The following is a 21,844-nucleotide window of genomic DNA, read 5'->3' as shown; positions in this document are numbered from 1 at the left end:
AGAACTACTAACATTTTCCTCCCAAAATCATCTTTCTTTCATATGGTATGGGTTTCATCATTTCATGTACTGCTAAATGATAGTTTTGTCATTCGTTAATGATTATATTAAGTTTCTTTTAATTTAAGTGAACACCATATCCTAGAAAACAAGTAAAACTCAAAATGGGTAAAATCAAGAATCAAATTGCAAACTATATAACAAATTGTACTGGTTGGTTTAAAAGCTTAAACAGTAAGAAAACAATGGTAAATTGGTAATTGTGCATGCTGACACTTCAAGAAGTTCATTAATATGAAAATTTCAGTGTTTAGTACAGTAGTTGTGCTTTTAGATTCTAGACATTTTATGTATTTTATGCATCACCAGTTCAGGACAATTTTCTCCCAATGTAAGAAAAAAAGCACAAAGTATATGACATGTAGATTATTTTCAAGCTTCTCAATGGTCTCCATCAAATATGTTATACCATCTGCTTCTGAGTGACAGTTATTTCACTATCTACTGCCTTGGTTTGAGCTTAAGGGCAGCGCTGCAGGAATTCAAGCACAAAAACATAAACTCTTGGACTAAGGTGAAAATTTAAGATTGAAAAGGAGACATATGTCCTGTTTGGATATACTTATTCAGAAGCACTTCCAGAAGAAGGAAAAACTGAGAAGAAAAATTGAAATAAACTTTTTCACAAGATAAAACTAACTTACACACAAGGAAAACATAAGATTTTGAAAAGCTAACAGGAGAGGGTTTCTACAAATTAGCTTATGCATAAGCTAAATTTAGCTTATAGAAAAATTTATTTCATTCTTTCTTCTTATTTTTCTCTCCAGATCGAAGTGCTTCTGAAAAAGTTTAATCGAATAAATCCAAAGTGATTATTTACCTATTGATACAGAAACGCTTTCCTGTGGGTGGAGGACCATCGTCAAACACATGTCCAAGATGAGCATCACAAACAGCACAAAGAACTTCCTGACGGGGCATGAAAATAATTGACAAATCCAACTTTGACTTCACATTGTTACCAATAGGTTGGTAATAGGATGGCCACCCTGTTCCACTATTGAACTTAGTAGATGATCTGGAAAAGAGAGAGTGAACAAGATTAAGATACCTCATTGTTAGAAAATTACATTAGAATATATACATATATTGATATATAAGTAGCACTTACTCAAATAAAGGTGTGTCACAACATATGCAATGGTATGTCCCTTGGGTTTTAGTATTCCAGTACTCCCTAAAATGAATTAAAAGAATAAAAATTTAGCTATACATCTAACCATCTGTCCTTCTCCATCAAATCTGTAGACAATCTCTGATGACTAGAAATTTAGTTCAGACTTCAGAGAAAAAATAATTAAAAATAATGGTGATGCCTGAAAATAAACAAAGCCATGGGAGAAAAACATGTAATGATACAAAACAGCAGCAAACACAATCTCTTAGGTTTTGGGTCAGGTTAGAGAGACTATTCCTTGTAGTACAATCAATCTTGTGTCAAATAATTATGACTTTGTCAGGGACGAGACTATGTAGAATTTTACTTCCTTAACCTTGTTCAGAACCATAGATAACAGATATCAAAGACATGTACACTAAACAGATATAAATGTTTACAAATGATTCGGCATCAGTGGTACAAAATGACACACTGCTTAGCAATAAATGCAAAAATCTTATACACCACTAAGAGAAGCAAGAAACGGTTATGTCATATCTAATTCTGAACAGTGAACAACCACAATTGATGATACGCATTTAACTTAAAGTCTGTTTGAATACAAATTTATAAATATTTTTGAGAATTTTTCTACTAAAATTAAAGAACATTTTTTAGTAAAGAAGCATTCAAAATCTCTTCTAAATCTGTTTTCCAACAGACTCTTAGTATCATTTTAATGAAGCATTTACCACACATGAAAACATGAGTAACAGCTCTTGAATGTGACATCTCTCACATTTTGTATCACATGAGAACAATGAGATATAATGCGAAGCAAATTGATGGCAACTGGGTACTAGAAAGCTGATTCAGACCAAAAGCACCTAAATTTCTTTAACAATCATGTAACATTATGTTCTTTCCTGTAAAATAAGATTGTTTAGCAGAACATAGCAAACAAACCACAATTAACTAAATTTGCCTCAAAAATAAACAGAAATCGGGTAATTCAGAGTAATAAGTATGTGAAAACAAAAGGTCTATCAAACTGATTTTGAATCTTACAAAGCAATTTGCAAAATGCCTCTATGAACAACTAGGCATCACTTGGAAGCTTACTGTCCTTATATCCTAATAGTAGCTGAATAACATACCCAGTGAAAGCTCTTTCAGTTCCCTTTTGACGAGTAATATAGAATTGTTCATTTGTTAGACGCTTCTTCCACTCTTCATCGCTTAAAGATTTATAGTCAATAGTACCAGTTCCTGCAAGGCTCAGAAAGAGACTGTTAGGACCAATCACAATAATTATTAACCTTTTGATCTCTATAGTATCATGAATTTTACATTTTAGTCTCTATAATTAAAATCATTTCATTTTAATTTCTATATGTATACCATTTTTGTTTTCTTTTAGTTTTTATATAGTTTCATAAACTTTATTGTTTGGTTGTAACAATATATGCCAGACAAGGAAAAAAACAGTATCTATAAGAACTAAAATAAAACGTTTTCTTTACTACATGAACGGTAAAGTTCATAAAAATATATAGATGAAAAGGGTATCTAATGGTCTACTCTGGAATTAAGGGAGTCAACCTAATCTCTTAGGTTTGTTTTTTATTTGTGTTAAAATAATGTTTGACGTGGGAAAGCAAAGTCTCACAACTGCTAACTAATCCTTATTATATCAGTCTTGGGACAATGTGTGAATCATACCCATGGAAGAAAAAAAAAATCTAAATGGTGGTTATGATCTTAAACTAGAGAAAACAAACACCCTTCAACATGGACGGGTATACCCAACCAAATTGTCTCACACAGTCAACTGAATTAAAAAAAAATAAAAATAAAAATAAAAAACGTAGCTTTAATTTTCATTTTTTAGGACTATATATCCAGATTCCACACAACATAGCTAGCAAGTATTATTGCATTTAGAGTGATCAATATTGCTTCATCTTTACAGACTTCCTCTCTCAATTACTCTCTTACTAAAACTATCCCTATTGTTGTTTGAGACTCACAAATTTAGTGAGTACTATGACCAAATCAGTTACTAACATAACACTCTCCTTACTATTACATCAAATTTTGATGGATATGTATCCTATCTCTAAAGTAGGAGATACTCATTACATAAAATGAGAGTCACAAAATTTATAATTTTCAATAAATTTCAATCAATTAAATGCTAACATCTGTCTTATTTCAATTAACATCGTATCCCTACAAAACTAAAATTCTTAATTTCACCAAGTAATCACATGTTCATCCTTTTCTAAATTGAGCAGAACAAGTGCAATCCGCAAAGGAAAGGAAAATTGAGGAGAACCCACTTACCTGCTTCAGATTCAATGCTGTCTGCATGTTGTGACTGGGAAGAAGCAGAGGAACCCATTGCCCGAATTGAGGAAGAAATTCTCGTGGGGTTGGTATGAGCACGTGAAGGCCACAACAAAACCTTGGAATTTTCGAACTTCTGAATTAACCTGCTCGAAGGAATATGTGCTGTTGGTAAACTCAAACTACGAGAAGCCATTCTGCATACGTTGGCCACTCCAATTCATAGCACCGGGTTAAGGGCTTTCCTTAAATAAATAAATAAAATCATGGTATGGTTAGTGGTTAAATTTGATGCCACGTGAACGTGATATAACATTGAATTATGGAATTTATATATGACATATGATGCCTAAATTTCATTACGGTTGATTTATGACGTGTAGTATAAATTAATTAAAAAATGAAGGGACATGATTGCTTGAAGATTGATATTTCTGTGTGGATGAGAACTGAGAACCATGTGTTGCATGGCCACGTGGAGATTTTGAGAATTTTTTATTCAAATAATACTATTTTAAATTTTTTTTATCCAAATAGTAACGGTAGAAATTTATTTTTTCACATAGCACCATTTATTATTCACGTTTAGAACGGACCGTTCTAGATTAAAAAAATAACACATGGAGAATGGATCAGAACGGACCTTTCCAAATTTAAAATTAGCACACAAAAAGTGAAACCAGAACGGGTTGTTCTGAATTCGGAACGGGCCGTTCTGGCCTATAGATTCAGACCATTTTTTTTTTTCGATTTTCATTTATCAAATAACAAAACTCAGAGACTACCATCAAGTGATTAAATTTATTGAATATTAACATTATAAGTATACCTAAATAAATTTATTAAATTTCATTACAACAATAAAAATCAATGGTGGCGAAAACTGAATTCATGACCAATATTTGGATATGTCTTCCTAGTGTGACCAGGGGTGTAACAATAGGAATAGTTTTTTACACGTTGTTCTCTAATGTCCATCTTTGTTCTAATCCTGCTGGACTTTGGTCGACTCTTGAAAGTTCTCTTGAGTTCTGGATTTGGCCACAAAGTTAGAAGAAACGCAACATCTGAGAGAAGTTTGACCTGTTGGGAGATAGTAAGGCTAAATGAAATGTGGTATGATTGCGGCAAGTTCCAGAAAGCTCATATCCCTTACTCGCATGACCCGCTAGGAAATTTATAGTAAGGCTAAATAAAATGTGGTATGATTGCGGCAAGTTCCAAAAAGTTCATATCCCTTGCTCGCATGACCTGCTGGGAGATTTACAGTAAGGCTGTAACATCCCGAATTTTCTACTAGTATAATGATTATTTATTATTTATTTTATATTTATGGAGATTATTTTCTTATAGCTATTTTAATGGATTTTATAGAATGTTTTAAAGGTTTTTAATAATTATGACTATTTTAACAATAAATATTTATGAAAATTATTTTGTAAATTTTGATTTTTAGTAGCATAGAACGGGTCGTTCTCAAATTGGAACGGGCCGTTCTAGACTACTAAAATGGCCTAGAAAGATTAGGTTGGAACGGACCATTCCAACACATGATTCACTGAGTAAACTTCGAACCCAGAACAGGCCGTTCCGATTTGGGAACGAGCCGTTGTGGCCGTTGTGAGTTGAAACTCACATCCAGAATGGGTCTTTCAGATTCTGGAACGGGCCGTTCCAAATGTGAATTTTGGACATGAAGTATGAGTCTAGAACGGGCCGTTCCGGATTTGAAACGAGTCATTTTGGCAACTACTAATGCCTATAAATAGAAAGCTCTATCACTCCAAAAGCACATTTTTCACTTTTCACCTCTTTTTCTTCTACACTCTTTTAAGACCAAGGGAGAACCCAGAGGAGGAGACCAAGCTTTAGTTTCAGCTCCTGCTTATCGAGGTAAGAGGGGGAGTGAGAAACCTCGCTTTGGGTGTGGGAATATATGTTGGGTAGTGGGATTGGCCCCCAATCCTATGTTTGTTGTATGCTCATGTATGAGCGGTTTTTCCTAATTATATATTTTTCTTCTATTACTTTTCTTATATGTAGATAATTGTATGATTTGAGATGGGTTCTTGAGAGAACCCTATGAGAAACAAACAAAATATGAATTTTTTTGTTTTGCTTTCTGATTGCTCTATTGTATTCCTTGTTGAATGTAATGTTTAAATATGTGATTAATTTTGAGAATAAATATGTTTTGATATGATTTGGATTGTTCAATGGGTTCTTGCGGGAAACCCTATGAGAAATAGGCAAAATATGAATATTTTCTGTTTTGATTTCTGATTGTTCTGTTGTATTCCTTGTTGGATGAGATGTACAAATATGTATTTAATTTTACAAATAGACGAGTTTTGATATAAATTAAAGTGCTCTGTGGAGACTATATGAATATGATGAGATAATGTGATAATGTGATAATGTGATATGATGATGTAATGTGAAATGTGATTGAGACATGAGATATGAAGCTATGTGGTAATGTGATATGATGATGTAATATAATGATGAGATATGATGATACGATGAGATGATGTGAAAAGTGATAATGAGACATGATGATGTGATATAATAATGAGACATGACAATGTTATATGAAAATGCATAGAGTCTTAATTGACATGCATCATTTGCATAAATATTTTTATGGGTACGATATGGAATACATCGCTAGGTAAGGCCCCCTAGTGTAAAAGTTTTGGGAATTAGTCCTTGGGGATAGCTTGATTTGGAAGTCTGAGTCTCGCCTATTGTGTGCATGAGATGTATCTTGCGCGACTTAGCTATCTCGACGAGACCCTGGTAGTATGTCCTTCTAGTGAGAGTGCGTAGAGGGTGTGACCCGGCATGTACTCTTAGACTACTCTTTGTGTATTGCTAGCGGCAATATGCCATGTGATGTTTTATTGGCGCCACATGCATGATAATATGTAGTCCGTGTCCATACATGTGCATTTTTAATGTTATATGATAAATTGATATTTTTATATCTTGGATGAGTGAGATGTAATATTGTTGTTATTATATCTATGCTATACCTGTCTTGTTTGTGTTTGGTTATCCAGTGTGTATTTCTACACTGTGAGCCAGAGTGAGATGTTTCTCACTCCTTTTTCTTTTTGTTGTTTTCCTTTGACCGTTATACAGGTGATTATCAGCATGAGGCTGAAGATGTAGGTGATGAAGCTTCGACTTCAGAGTTGGGCTTTGCTCTGATAGCACATGTGATATCGGGGCGTATATAGGATTAGATTAGGATGTTTCACTCATTAAATTATTTTGGAAACTTTAGTTTTTTTTTTCTTTGTAATTTTCACTGATTTTGTTAAGTTATGGATGTGGTACTCTCTATCTAAACATGTTTGATATTTTAATTATGAAATGTTATGTTATTCAAATTTTATTATTATGTGTTATGGTATGAGTGGTAGAGGGTGTCACATTTAATGGTATCAGAGCAGGTCGATCCAATCGGCCGTGAGTTATGTACTTATCATGATTCTTTTGTGTACTCTGACAATGTTTTGTTTGTTGTGTACTTTGATGATGCTTTGCTTTGATAATGATGATGATGATGTTCTCCTTGTGTTAATATTGTTGAGTTTTATACTGTTAGATTATAGTGTAATCAGAGGAATGATAGATAATGTTAGCTAATATCATTATGACTGCTCTTCTTCAATCTTATGAGCACTTGATTGTTTGATACTTCTTGCTTATGTAAGAATTAGTGGATGAGTGATATCGCTTTTGTTGCAAGCTTATGTGCGAGTAGTGGTAGACGAGATATTGTGCTAATCAATTAGAAACTATTGGGACCTTAGATTCGGGTGAGACATTGATTTGTCGAGTGTATTGAGAGTTTATGGTTGATGGATTTTCTAGAATCTATAGTTGTAGCGATTGAATCCAAGGAGGTTGTATCTTGAGAATTGGAGTTTTGGTATTATTGATGAGATATTGAAATGTTGGTATTTTCCTTGAGTGTTGGTGCTTACGTGTTAACCTTTTATGGTTTAGGTAGCATGTGAGTTTTATTTTCTCAGTCTGTTGTGCTAAATATGTGAGTTGTTTTGGTTTAGGGTTGTAGTGGGAAGCTTGAATATGAATTTGAGGTGTGAGTTTTGAAGGATTGAGGTATTTTCGTGGCCTTAGATGTTGATACACTATTGCTACTTGATGTAGGGGATGTTTTGCACTGCAGTTTTGTTGTGCCAGTACAGGTGCTATATTGACTGAATTAGATTTTATGATCTTCACAAAAGTTGTAGCCTTGGACATCATCTTTCCAATGGAACTGGAATCAGGTAAAACAGAGGTCTAGAACTTCAGTTATAGCTACTTTGGTGATGAAAGGTCTAGTTGTAAGCGCTGAATATATCTGTGGTGGTTTTTGAATTTTTTAGCTAAGAAGATGATCTTTTTAGAATCTCATGTCTCCATAAGAATTGTAGCTTATTCTCTTAGCTTTCTTTTGAGATAGGTTTGAGATCATTTGGATGAGTATAACTCTCTAGGTATCATTTTCTTTGACAGTTGTTTAAGGGATATGTATGGCGTTATGATATTTTTGAGTTGTTAGGCAATGTAAGGATAAAAATTGATTTTGTCATGATGTTATTTTTTAATCTGATCCATTCGTCATGTGTTATTTTTTAATCTGGAACGGTCCGTTCTAGTTTCAGAACAGTCTGTTCTGAACCTGAACAGTAAATGATGTTAGTTGGGGAAATAAATTTGACAAGTTGCTATTTAGGTATTTTTTTATAAAAAAAATAGTATTATTTGAGTAAAAAACTCAGATTTTGACGATGCAAAGTTTGTGAGGATGTGTTTGAAAAAATAGTGAAAATTAAATTATTTTATTAATTAATTATTGTTATAATCAATTATAACTAAAATAAAATTTTATTGAGATAAATTTACTGATAGGTGATTTTAAGATATTTAATTTTATTTAACTATAATAAAAATTAATTTTTATGTAGTAAATTAGCTTAAAAAAATGGTTGAAAATTTCAAATTTTTCGTTTCATAAAAGTAACTCTTTTTTTTTTTTAAAAAAAAAAAAAGTTGTTTATACATTTCAGCTAATTCTCCAAACAACCAGCTTTTTCCTATAAAAATAGCTGGATATTAGGAAAACAAGTTTTTCCATACACAAATCTCTTGATAGTCTTCAAATTTGTATTATTTTTTTAGATTTAAATTTTTCTTTATTTTTTTAAATAATTGATTTTTTTAAACATTCAAATTATTATCTATCTTACATGGAAAATTGCAATTATTTCTAAAAAAAATACTTAACTCCTAAATTCTGAAACTTATGAAACTATTTCTTACTTTCTTAAAACTCCTATATGAATAGAAAAATAGTTTAATCAATTGATTGAATAAATAAAATACTGGATAATTCGTTAAATGGTTTTCTGAAAACTTTGATTTTATATTTGACTAGAACGATTTTAAAAAGTAAACACTTGACGATCAAAAAGACATGCCACTGATGGAAATGAAAATCATGGTTTTCAAAGGTGTTAGTGTGAAAATCCGTTAGCTATTGTGTTGGCTAACACTACAACGATTCTCACTTCAGATAATTTTCTCAAGAAAAAAGATTTTGTTTCTTGATAGGGTTCCTAATTCACTCCAAGAGCTTCCAAGTAGTTATAGCTTAAGAACGGGTCAAAAGTTGACTTTGAAGATTGAACTAGCTAGTTTACATTATTAATTATCATTTTTGTATTAATCCATTCACCCAACCGTAAGAACAACTACCAACTATCCCTTTTTTAAGGAACTTCCACATTTTGCATTTACCAAAGGTCATCCTTTCATTGTAACTACCTTAAGGCATAATGGTTGTGTTTGTATCTTGTAGCAGGTTATACTCTCTTTTGAGATCACATCTTCTAGGCAATTATAACTACTATATAGCCGTCAACCGTATCACATAGCGGTTCCTGTAACATTCTATTTTTTCAAAAAATAATATTATTTATAAAATTATATTTTTATTATATTTTTGGGATGTAGAGATATAATTATTATTATTTTTATGGAAGAGAAATATATTTTATATTATTTTTATTATTTATTTCATAATTGTTTTGGAAAGGAATGAGAAACGGGTCGGAATTGAGTTAGGTTGGGTTGATCCGACTCGAGGAAATGAAAAGGAAGTGTTAGCAGATTAATCCTCATAAATTTTCATTTTGGCAATTTTGGAAGGACTAAGAGAAGGGAGAGGAGAAACAAATGAAGTTAGCGGAAATACACACAGAAAGGGGAGTTGAATGTGTGTGTGTGTTCGAAAGAAGATTTTTCAAAATCGTTTTGTAAAGATACTCCTTTTTCTTTTAATAAAAAAAATATTCAAGCACTGTTAAAAACTTATGCAGGCTTGTCTGACTAGAAAGCTTTTTGCGTCCAATAAAATTGATCGTCTTCTTCAAGAAACAAGTTGAGTAAATATGTTTTCCGTCTGAAAAGATTTATCATAAAAAAAAATTGTTTCTTCAAAAATAGTGGACAAGTGTGTTTTCGTCTAACAGTTTGTTGAAATGAAAGTAGATGAAAAACGAAGTTTTTAAACAAGTAGTGTTTGAGAAATAGAAAAAGGTATGCACAGATTTTTATACTGGTTCACTCAATCTGAGTTACATCCAGTCTCCTTCAAATAAAGGGTTCCACTAATCACAGAGGATTACAAGTATTTTCAACCACTTTTGGCTCGTTAACCTCACTTTTCGACGCTAGTATTCTTAACCACTTCTGGTTCTCCAAGTATTCTTGACCACTTCTAACCCACTAGCTTTACTCACTAGCGGTAGTATTCTCAAACCACTTCTGGTTCACAAGTATTCTTTCAACCAGCCTCTTCAGGCTTTACAGCAAATGAAGGTGTTGAGTGTGTTTGCAACTCTCATAGAAAGGATAGGATAGTTTCTACACTCACTAAGGTGCGTAACCTTAGTTTTACAGGAATAAGTTTCTAAGTGTTTTGTTTACTCTCGTAGAAAGGATAGAATATTAGCAACACTCACTAAGATAAGGTATCTTAGTTTTTACACAGAAATATATACAGGAAATGCTTTGAGAAGAAATGTAGCTTATGCTTTTTCGCTTTCTTTTTCTTATTGCACGTTTTCTCTATTTCTCAATTCTCTACTTCTTCTTCTTCTTTGCCTTGATACTTATAGACAGTTGATAAATTTGCCCGTTGTTTGTATTCAAATTTTCCCGTTGGAGCAGAGCTTTATGTCGTTGCAGATGGAGGTTTTTCTTTCGTGGCTATGTAAATTTTTTCATTTAATGCATTTGATCTTGCATTAAATGTTTGCTTGTATACGTGAAGTCCTTCTATGTAGTTGATTATTTCAATGTCTGACTTCAATCATGATCTAGGCATATTTGTACTTTTCTCATCAGTTTAGCTGCTGAGGTGCTATCTTTCTCTGGAAAGTAGATGTCCTTTTTCTGACACATGCAGCTTTGACCTTTGAATCCACGCCTGCCTATTTTTCTTCTTTCTGTATTCAGGTTTGATGTCCTTTTATGTTTCTTGTATGATTTCACTCAATGTGATTAGTGGACTTCATACACGCTTCATTATTTTTTGACTGCGTCTAGATACACATTTTAGTTTTGATTCTTCGTCTGATCTTGACTACCCTTTACGTCTGGTCATGAGAGTGATGACTTCATCTACTTGTTCGTTAGGCTTCATCTGATGATTTTGCAAATCCATATTGATGTTTAGCCAACTTTCGTCCCATTTTTGACTTAGTCTCATATGATGCATGTTTTGGTCTTGCATTTGATCCCTCAGGCTTTAGTTGATAGATTCGTCTTATCTTGTATTTGATTTAGGCCTGGATCAACCTTAGTCTTGATACTAGCTTTACTACCGTCTGATGTCTTGTTCAATGCGATTATGCTTGATCATACTTTGTCCTTCATTTTTGCCTGAACTTATTGTTATCCATTTGAAACACTAATGCACATGTTAGGAGTAACAATATGTATTATATTTGTCATATTCAAAACCTCGGTAGGAATTGCGAATGCGCTTCGTCTGACTTAACAACGAAGAGCTCTAAGGAAGAGTATTCAGGAATGATCTCAGATCACGCCAAGAATATTCGGATTCACATCATCAGGTACGGGGAAAAAAGATAGATTTGTGTAAAGTCACATGAGGGAATGGGTAGAGAAGAGTTCCCTTGGAATTTTTAATAAGTTTATCATTGTTTTTGTCTAGAGAATTATTGGTATTATGAGATTCTGTAAGTGTTTATGATTATGAATATATGAAGAATTGTTAAAATTGATGTTTTGGGAGAGAGATTGAATCATTGGAAATGTGTCTGTGAGTTAGGGTTTGTAAGGGAAGCTAGAAAATTGGATTTTGATTGAATCATTGAACTATTGAATGAATTAAAAGCTTATTATTGATACAGTCTCTGAAATCTGCAGTTGTAGGGATGGATTCTAGGGGTCGCATGTTGAATTTTTTGAGTTTCAGGTGGGAGGCCCGCTGTCATCAAACGGCTCAACTGTTTGAAAAGGCTGAGCCCTTTGGAGGCCGTGTGACAGGGAGGGATTCCTAGAGGCAAAGGGCTAAGCCATTAGAAATGACTAAGCACTTTTGAAAGGGTTGGGCGCTTTTGAAGGGTTGAGCCCTTCAGGAGCGCGCGGCAGAGGAGAATTCGTAGAGGTAAAGTGGTAAGCACTTTGGAAGCGGTTTAGTTCTTTCAGAATTAGGCTTTTTGTTTTCATAAAAGTTGTATCTTTGGATGTTAGTTTTCCAATGGCTTTGGAATCACCTAAAAAGGAGGTCTAGAACTCTAGTTATGGTTGTTTTAGTGAACAGGGGTCAAGTTGTCAACATGAACTATATTTGTTGCGGTTTTTGAAGTTTTTAGCTAAGTAGATGATTTTTTAGAATTTTATGTACTCATAAGAGTTGTAGATTATCCTCTTATATTTCTTTTGATATAGGTTTGAGTTTATTTGGATGAGTATAACTCTTTGTGTGTTGTTTTCTTTGACAATTGTTAAAGGGGGACGTATACTGTTTTGATGTTTTAAGGTGTTATCATGTGAATTGAAAGGTTGTTTAAAGTAGTATGATACTAGGTTGTAGAATTGGTTCATATATGAATGATATTTGATCTAAATTGGTGCTTGATTCATATGCATGCTTAATAATGATATTGATGTGTATAAGAATGTAGTGCAAGTTCTGTGTATGACTTATTATTTTGAGTGGAAATGTTGATTGTGTGTGTGATTGTGGATATCCTCACACTTATGTTGGCGTGGCACGACCTTGGACATGAGAAGCTACACGGGTGGCGTGAACATGGCATAGTGTGGGATGTGTGAGACAATTAACACGTATGTCGGCGTGGCACGACCTTGGGTAAGAGATGCTACAGGGGTGGCGTGAGCTTAACATAGTACAAATTATATGATGTGATGAATTGGTGTGATTGAGAATTGTGATGTAAAAATGATGCATGATTGATAGAATTATGATATGTAGAAATAGTTGAAAATATCTCATTATGTAATAAGCTATGATGAGATTACAATATGGTGTGTCTGTATGTGTTTTACATTTAGATGTTTCCTTTTCTCACCATACAATTTGTGGGTGTTTTAGGTGAGGAAGATCCGGGAAGATCCGGCTATGAGTGGCATCTAGAATGCAAACAATTGAGTTGTGGGTGTGTTATGATATTGTGACATCAGGTTAGAGGATTTCTATGACATGGATTTTGATATGTATTTGGAGTTGTACTTATTCTTTTGAAAACAATTTGTAAACTTTTAGGTTTTATTTTCCAAGTTTTATTTTCAATTATTTTGGATATTAAAGAACATTTATGAAGGTTTTATGTCGATCATTTTACCAATGTTGAAAATTTTATTTCTTTATTTATTTACATTATTACAATATATGTGTTGGGTAATAAGTGAGGTTAGCGGAAAAACACATAGAAAGGGGGGTTGAATATGTGTGTATTAGTATGAAGGAATTTTAGGAACGTTTTCGCAAGAGTAATGCTCTTCGTCTAATGCACTTTTGAACGTCAGACGATTACACAGAATTTGGTTAACATAATGTCATTGCATTTGAAGAATTCATCGTCTACTAAGAAAAATGTTTTATAATGATAATTATTGAAGTTCTAACATTTTCCTTTTCAAGATAGTTTCTTTTGAAGACAAGTAGAGGATAAAGTTTTTCAGTCTAATATGTTTGTTAAACAAATTTCGGCTTCGTCTAAAAAATGGTTTTAATGAAGAATAGACAGTAAAAAAAGATTAACTGTGATTTGACAATTAAAAATAATCTGCATCTGAAATATAGATAGAGTAGTGCAATCACTTTTGTACTGGTTCGCTCAACTGAGCTACGTCCAGTCTCCTTCAACTTGAAGGGTTCTACTAGATATGAAATGAAGTACACAAGTATTGTTGACCACTTCTGGCCCGTTGACTTCACTCATCAACGCTAGTATATTCTTCCCAGCCTTTTCAGGCTAGCAGTGAGTATTATGAACCACCTAGGTTAGAACCACTCCTGGTCCAAGTATTCTCGACCACTCCTGGCCCGCCAGCTTCACTCACTAGCACTAGTATTCTTAAATCACTTCTGGTTCTCCAAGTATTCTCGACCACTCCTAGCATGTCGGCTTCACTCACCAACGCTAGTATTCTTAAACTACTTCTGGTTCTCCAAGTATTCTCGACCACTCCTGGCCCGTTGGCTTCACTCACCAACGCTAGTATTTTCTTATCTGCCACTTCTGGCTAGCAGTGAGTATTCTTTGACAAGCCCCTCTGGGCTTTACAAGTATTCTTTTCCCAGCCTCTTCAGGATATACAACTGACAGATGTATAGACGGTTTCAAGTATTTTTGGGTTACTCTCAAGGAGAGGATACATATATGATCTACACTCACTAAGGTTTTCCTTTCTAAGATGTACACATTTAAACTACCTTAGTTTACTGAGACAAATACATTAATGCACTTTTGACTCTATACACTGTCTCTGGTTTCGTTGAACCATGAGTTGGATTTTACTCTTCTTTACGTTTTCACCATTTCAGGCCAAACAGTCAATCGTTTAAGGTTTGAAGTTGAGACTTATATAGTCTTGTGATTTCTGCTCGTTGTAGTTTCCCGTTGAAGAAAATCTAGTCGTCCACGACTAGTTTGATCTTCGCATTTAATGCTCCGATTTTTTGCATTAAATGTGGCTTCCTGTTTATAGACAAGGCATGAAGTTTTCCTACTCAGTTTGTAGTTGTATCTGAATGTAGCAGAATCCTAGGAAACTTCTGTCATTTCCTAATCCTATAGCTGTGGAGCTTTTGTCCTTATTTGAAAAAGTGATGTACTTTTTCTGACATACGCATGATTTAACATTTGAGTATGCTCTTCTTCTCTTTTCTTCTCTTCTCATAATTCGACTGACTCTGTGTGTTCTTCTGTGAGTGTAGACGATATTTAAACTGTCTTTTGAAGCTTGATTTCTTAGATGATTGCATGTCATTTTTCGTCTGCGTCTAGTATCAGCTTTTAGATCAATACGTTGACCTCGATCTAATCATTTGTTATTAACGCATTGACTTTTTCCTTCGTCTGGTCAACTTTGTATATGGTCAGACTTTCTAGTTTTTCTGGAGTTTCTTCTTGGTCGTTTGACCATCTTTCGTCTGATTCCCTATGTGCTACCTTCGATTGTTCTTGGCATGGTCTTGTTCTTGATTTGGCTTGTTGAGTGCTTAAGTTGGCACTCCGTTTTGTATTGTCTGATGCTTATGCCTCTTCATCATTTTTCCTATTCTCATGTTCTTCTGAAACACTAACTCACATGTTAGAGAAAACACCATATATTATATTTGTCTCACTCAAAACCTTTTTGGGAATGTCTTCTTCTGACTTAACAATATGTCCCCCTTTTTGATGATGACAAATATAATTAATCAAGTTTTTTTCCAAATAAGATTAATTCGTATGAATTAAGGCAATTTTAATTAGAGTAAAGTAGATCGTATGTTCGTTATGCAAGTTGAGTATTGTGTTCATGTTCAATTCTCCCCCTTAGTGTATGCACTAGTGTATGCGTTCCCTCTTACTCGATTATCCCTTAGAAGATATTAGTTGTATATTTATATTTGATTAATTTCTTTCTTCTATTTCTCCCTCTTTGTAATCATCAAAAAAATAAGAGAATATAGGATTGAATTGCAATGAGTGTGTACAATAAAGACTTCAAAACGTAACCTGAAAAAAAAAATTATACTACTTTCTATCATGACTAATCCTGTACTAGCTATCCTAGCTTCCTTGACCATGATCATTAGGACGGAGGAGGATCTTTCAAAAGCTTAGAGGCAATCAGATTAAACAAGCTGTCAAATCTGTTGTTGAGATCATCCTTGAACGCATTAAAGGATTCAATGGAGAGATACTATTGTGTTGGTTCAGAATCTGATGGGAGTGCCTCTAGTGGAGCAGATACTAAGATTGGCTCAGCAGAGATAGGTTCAGACGATTCAATTATTGCCTCTTTAGAAGGAGTGTCCCAAGGCATAGACATACCTGGTTTCCATGATGGGATATCCTTGCACCACTCATACTCAACCTTATGCCATGTGTCTGTGACTGACTTCCACTCATCCTTGTATAGGTCGAGATTAAATAGGGAGGAATGGATGAAGTATCTCTTGCTAAGAGCATCAAGGTCAGGCCCTCGTCGTCGATTAAGAAAGGCAGCAGCTGTGTCACTGAAGTGTATCACTTTGCATGGGGTCATCCAGCGATACCCACGTAACATGAGTGTCATAGCCTTTTCATCGTCTAAGAGACCAGACGAGCTTGCCTCTTGCCCACATTTATACAGAAAGTTCTGGTATATCTTCTCAACATTGTCCTCAGTATATATTAGTGCTCTGCCAGGATTCTGTTTCCAATCCGAGTCCACTCTTTTATATTTAAGAACCTCAACCTTTGATGGTATGGGCATCCTACCCAAGTGAAGTGCGGGTTCCTTCATTTTATTATGATCAATTGGAGGAAGACGTGGAAAAATACGATTAGGATAAATGTAAAGTTGTGTAGCTGCTGGAGTGTATAGAGAGGGAGGTATGTACAGTTGCAAGGGTATATCTGTGCATAGGCGCAGATGGCCAACTATTGTGAGATCTGTTGCTGTGATGGAGCGATAATGACCTATATGTACATGAAGAAATTTATTAGGTGAATTGAAAATTTTCACTTTAGGTAGACGTGAGGAAGACTTCCTTGATTGGGTGGAGGATGAGGTCATTGCTTTTTCAGATGAGGACAGTTGATGAGGAGACCGAATAAGTTGAGGAGTCCCTTGGGGTGGAGTCCATATACGTTAAGACTTGATTACACTGCCTGGATAGATTTTTCTTTTAAACATAGGTTGGGGAAGAGCAGTTATGGCATCGGGTGGTAGAGCTAGATACGCCTCAGACGGAGAAAAAGGTACATCTAGGTAGTATGGTTTGCACTCGTACACACCTTCTTCATACTCATATTGTGGCACGGGAAGAACATTTGGATAAGTCGAGGTGGAGTCCACAATTGTTTGACCGTGAGGGTCAGTGACTGTAAATGCAAGGAAATGCTTAAAAAGAAAGTATACAGACAAAGAGTGTCTGGACAGCTCTTCTGTATTTTGAGAGGTAGGCGAAGAGGATGATCGAGCTTCTTGCTTGAGTCCAAAATCAGGTGGACGAGCAAGGATGGAGAATGGAGCTAGAGGAGGAGGATGCTCCAGATAATAGTAATCCAGTCCATATGTTGGCTTATTGGTCAAGATGGCTTCATATTTATGAGTATTCCCTTGTGAATCTCATAGAGGGTTCCCTGAAGCATTTAGTATGACCGAGCCTTCCTCAAGCTAGGAGTACACTAGTCTGTAATATCCCAGGGCACGCGTTTTGGGTGTTTGTAAGACATAACGCCCGACCCAGTTGATGGGATAGCGACCACAAAGTACACTGATTGTTTTGTCAATGATGTAGGATCGTGGCTTTGCGCGCATACTGATCTTGTTGCTCTGCATGATGTTCTTGTCGGTGGTGAGATGGATCGATTGAAGTAGTTCAGCTTTTCCTTCAGGATTTGATCTGCCAGGATAGATGAGTGAATATTCATCTGTATTTGGGGGCATCCCTTCAGGAAGTAGTGGATTAGTTGATTCGACCAGGGAGAAAGATAGGGAGGAACAAGGGCATGGGGGCAAGATCCTATAATCGATCTTGATGGCAGACTTTCTTCTTCTTAGTTCTAGATAATTTATAGAAGGGGTCTGTAATCAGAATGTTGTTAGGATTTGAAAATATTAGAAGGGAAAAAGATAAGAATCATTACTTACGGAGGAAGGATGTACAGTGATGGGGGAGGAAGAAACGCCCTTTTGAGCCGAAGTTGAGGAGACTAGTACTTCAGCTACTGGTTCTGTAGTGACTGCCTATTCAGTTACGGACGGAGGGGAGCTTGTTGATTTTCCTGTTGCAACCACCTTAGAAATGAGTCTCACATTCCTCTTTCGTTTAGGCTATGGTGGTGCGATAGATGGTAGAGGGGCCATTCGTTTCAAGGCCATCCCAATGAGTTGGTTGTCTCCATCATCAAACGCAGAGTCTTTGTCTTATCTGAGGATTGTCCTTCTTTTAGCTGGTTGTGTTACAACAACCAGAGACTCACTTTCTCTGGAAGATGGAGATGGAGGTTGAGGACGCTTCCTTGTTGAGCGCGTCATAGTGTGCCCTTCTCCGATTTCTGCCTTGACTTTTAAGGCAATAGTGGGATCAGAAATTTTGAAGCTAACAGGCATATTTCCCAAGTTATCTTTTCCAAAAACAATGTGTTCTAATCTCTTGTCTCTCCCCATTACTAATATCTTCTGCTTCTCATCTTCTTCAAGAGAGAAGAGGGTGTGATAAACATTGTGATCCTAGAGTATTTTATTGAGAAGCATTGTATGAACCACAAAGTCCTTGTAGTCCTTCAAACACCCTCTCCAGTGCTGATAAAGGACTTGTGGCAGATTGAAGGCTCCTCCAGTCATCATTTGAAACAGGCAAAATTTGTGCATGTCTAAGAGGCTATCCTTGGCTCCCACTTTATGGAGAATAGACTTGTTCAAAATCTGTTGGAAGATTTTGGCTTTATCATCAAGTTTGTTGTAGACAATGGGTCCTTCCTCTCCCTCCTTGTGAATGGTCTTGATGACGTTGGTTAAGACACCAGTGTCAAACTTCCATTCCTTATGATAGAGTAGACTCGTTCTCTCGTACCCAATGGCTTGTGCGATAGAGGCGGGACAAACCCTGACTTTTACTCCGAGCACGATTCCCTTAAAGAATCCTAGAGATGTCCTCAGAGATTCATAAAATAGCTTTATCAAACCAGGCTAAACTACCTCCTTTATGTTGAAGTAACCAAGGATCCCACAATCAGCCAAGTTTTCATAGAAGGATATTCCTCATTCTTTGATTTGTTCAAGGTTGAAGTGGTGTTTCAGGTAGATGACAAGTTTTTCCTCCGTAGAGAAGGTATGAGTGCAAGTGGTCGCTTCACGCATCTCACCAGGAATGATGTCCGATACAACTTTTCCAGCTTGAGCAGCCATTGTAGTGAGTAGGAAAGAATTTGTGAGATGAATTTTAGGGTTTGAGCGGAAAAGAGAGAGCTTGAGAGTTCAAGATTTCAAATTTTTGAGGCGTGAGTGGTACGTTAATGAGCGTGAAAGGGATATAGAACTTTGTCAAGGTTTTTTTTTTTAGTTTATATGACGTGGCACCCTTTTCCTTTTCTTATGCAGAGTGTCGTATGGCTCACGTTAAATTTAGGGTAAAGGATCTGTCTTTTCATCTGAACCCCAAACGACGATTTTGTTATTTATCAATTTAAATATTTCATCTTTTTAAATGCGGAGAATGTTTCTCTCTGACTGTAGTTCGTTCATTAATGGTATTTTTTAACAACTTAAATTTTCTGGACGCAAGAGAAGTGTTTTGCACACTTCATCAGACGAAGAATCCCAGACGCTGCAATTTATTGCAGTGCCCTCAGGTGTATACAGACGCTACAATTCGTTATGTCTCTGTTTGTATAGACACTAGACGTACATAACTATTCTAGCATGTCTAACGATATCTATCCTAATATAGTGTAGATGATGCTTTATTTGAATGAGTAAGATGATACCTGTATTACTTATACTGTTTGTTCGTTTTCCTGTCTCTTCATAGCTCCTTTGTCCTTTGTCTTCTATGGATCATTGTATTCCCCTGCATTGTTAGATGCTCAACCCAAGGGGTCAAGCTCTGATACCAAATGAGGTTAGCAGAAAAACACATAGAAGGGGGGGTTGAATATGTGTGTATTAGTACGAAGGAATTTTAGGAACGTTTTCGCAAGAGTAATGCTCTTCGTCTAATGCACTTTTGAATGTCAGACGGTTACACAGAATTTGAATAACATAATGTCATTGAATTTGAAGAATTCATCGTCTACTAAGAAAAATGTTTTATAATAATAATTATTGAAGTGCTAACATTTTCCTTTTCAAGATAGTTTCTTTTGAAGACAAGTAGAGGATAAAGCTTTTCAGTCTAATATGTTTGTTAAACAAAATTTGCATCTTCGTCTGAAAAACGGTTTTAATGAAGAATAGACAGTAGACGAAGATTAACTATGATTTGACAATTGAAAATAATCTGTGTTTGAAATATAGATAGAGTAGTGCAATCACTTTTATACTAGTTCGCTCAACTGAGCTACGTCCAGTCTCCTTCAACTTGAAAGGTTCTACTAGATATGAAATGAAGTACACAAGTATTGTTGACCACTTCTGGCCCGTTGACTTCACTCATCAACGCTAGTATATTCTTCTCAGCCTTTTCAGGCTAGTAGTGAGTATTATGAACCACCCATGTTAGAACCACTCCTGGTCCAAGAATTCTCGACCACTCCTGGCCCGCTAGCTTCACTCACTAGCGCTAGTATTCTTAAACCACTTCTGGTTCTCCAAGTATTCTCGACCACTCCTGGCCCGTCGGCTTCACTCACCAACGCTAGTATTTTCTTATCAGCCACTTCTGGCTAACAGCGAGTATTCTTTAACAAGCCCCTCTAGGCTTTACAAGTATTCTTTCCCCAGCCTCTTTAGGCATTACAACTGATAGATGTATAGTCGGTTTTGAGTGTTTTTGGGTTACTCTCAAGGAGAGGATACATATATGATCTACACTCACTAAGGTTTTCCTTTCTAAGATGTACACATTTAGACTACCTTATTTTACTGAGACGAATACATTAATGTACTTTTGACTCTATACGCTCTGTCCCTGGTTTCGTTGAACCATGGGCTGGATTTTACTCTTCTTTACGCTTGCACCATTTCGGGCCAAACAGCCAATCATTTAGGGTTTGAAGTTGAGACTTATATAGTCTTGTGATTTCTGCCCGTTGTAGTTTCCCGTTGAAGCAAATCTAGTCGTCCACGACTAGTTTGATCTTCGCATTTAATGCTCTGATTTTTTGCATTAAATGTGGCTTCCTGTTTATAGATAAGGCGTGAAGTTTTCCTGCTCAGTTGATAGCTATATCTGAATGTAGCAGAATCCTAGGAAACTTCTATCCTTTTCTGATCCCATAGCTGTGGAGCTTTTGTCCTTGTCTGAAAAAGTGATGTATTTTTTCTGACATACGCATGATTTAACATTTGAGTATGCTCTTCTTCTCTTTTCTTCTCTTCTCATAATTCGTGTGTTCTTCTGTGAGTGTAGACGATATTCAAACTGTCTTTTGAAGCTTGATTTCTTAGATGATTGCATGTCGTTGTTTATCTGCATCTGGTATCATCTTTTAGATCAATACGTTGACCTTGATCTAATCATTTATTATTAACACATTGACTTTTTCTTTCGTTTGGTCGACTTGTATATGGTCAGACTTTCCAGTTTTTCTGGAGTTTGTTCTTGGTCGTTTGACCATCTTTCGTCTGATTCCCTATGTGCTGCCTTCGATTGTGCTTGGCATGGTCTTGTTCTTGATTTGGCTTGTTGAGTGCTTATGTTGGCATTCCTTTTTGTATCGTTTGATGCTTATGCCTCTTCATCATTTTACTTGTTTTTATGTTCTTCTGAAATACTAACTCACTTGTTAGAGAAAACACCATATATTATATTTGTCTCACTCAAAACCTTTTTGGGAATGTCTTCTTCTAACTTAACAATAATGGTGTCATTGTTGCAACTATAGTCATTAGTCG

At 35.4% G+C, this 21,844-nt stretch overlaps 1 protein-coding gene across 1 annotated transcript; it reads right to left on the bottom strand.

Moving 5' to 3' along the window:
* Nucleotides 1–253: 253 nt before the first annotated feature.
* MSRB1 (methionine sulfoxide reductase B 1) lies at nucleotides 254–3,748 on the bottom strand. The gene is made up of 5 exons (XM_020350245.3): nucleotides 3,509–3,748; nucleotides 2,320–2,431; nucleotides 1,175–1,240; nucleotides 884–1,081; nucleotides 254–532 (listed from the first exon to the last, which is right to left on the bottom strand). Exons 1-5 carry the CDS (start codon nucleotides 3,705–3,707, stop codon nucleotides 502–504), a joined length of 606 nt encoding a protein of 201 aa, XP_020205834.1. The 5' UTR covers nucleotides 3,708–3,748; the 3' UTR covers nucleotides 254–501.
* Nucleotides 3,749–21,844: the final 18,096 nt, after the last annotated feature.

Source organism: Cajanus cajan, chromosome 8, assembly GCF_000230855.2.
Source record: "Cajanus cajan strain Asha chromosome 8, NIPB_CcT2T_4, whole genome shotgun sequence".
NCBI classification, from domain to species: Eukaryota; Viridiplantae; Streptophyta; class Magnoliopsida; order Fabales; family Fabaceae; genus Cajanus; species Cajanus cajan.
The sequence above is the reverse complement of the archived record's forward strand: the minus strand, read 5'-3'. Positions and strand labels throughout refer to the sequence as shown.

Coding starts and splice junctions, on each gene's coding strand:
- MSRB1 (XM_020350245.3), bottom strand. CDS start 3,707: ATGGCTTCTCGTAGTTTGAGTTTACCAACAGCACATATTCCTTCGAGC. Junction 1,082..1,174: donor TGTGACACACCTTTATTTGA/GTAAGTGCTACT, acceptor TCTCTTTTCCAG/ATCATCTACTAAGTTCAATA. Junction 533..883: donor AAGCGTTTCTGTATCAATAG/GTAAATAATCAC, acceptor GAATTCCTGCAG/CGCTGCCCTTAAGCTCAAAC.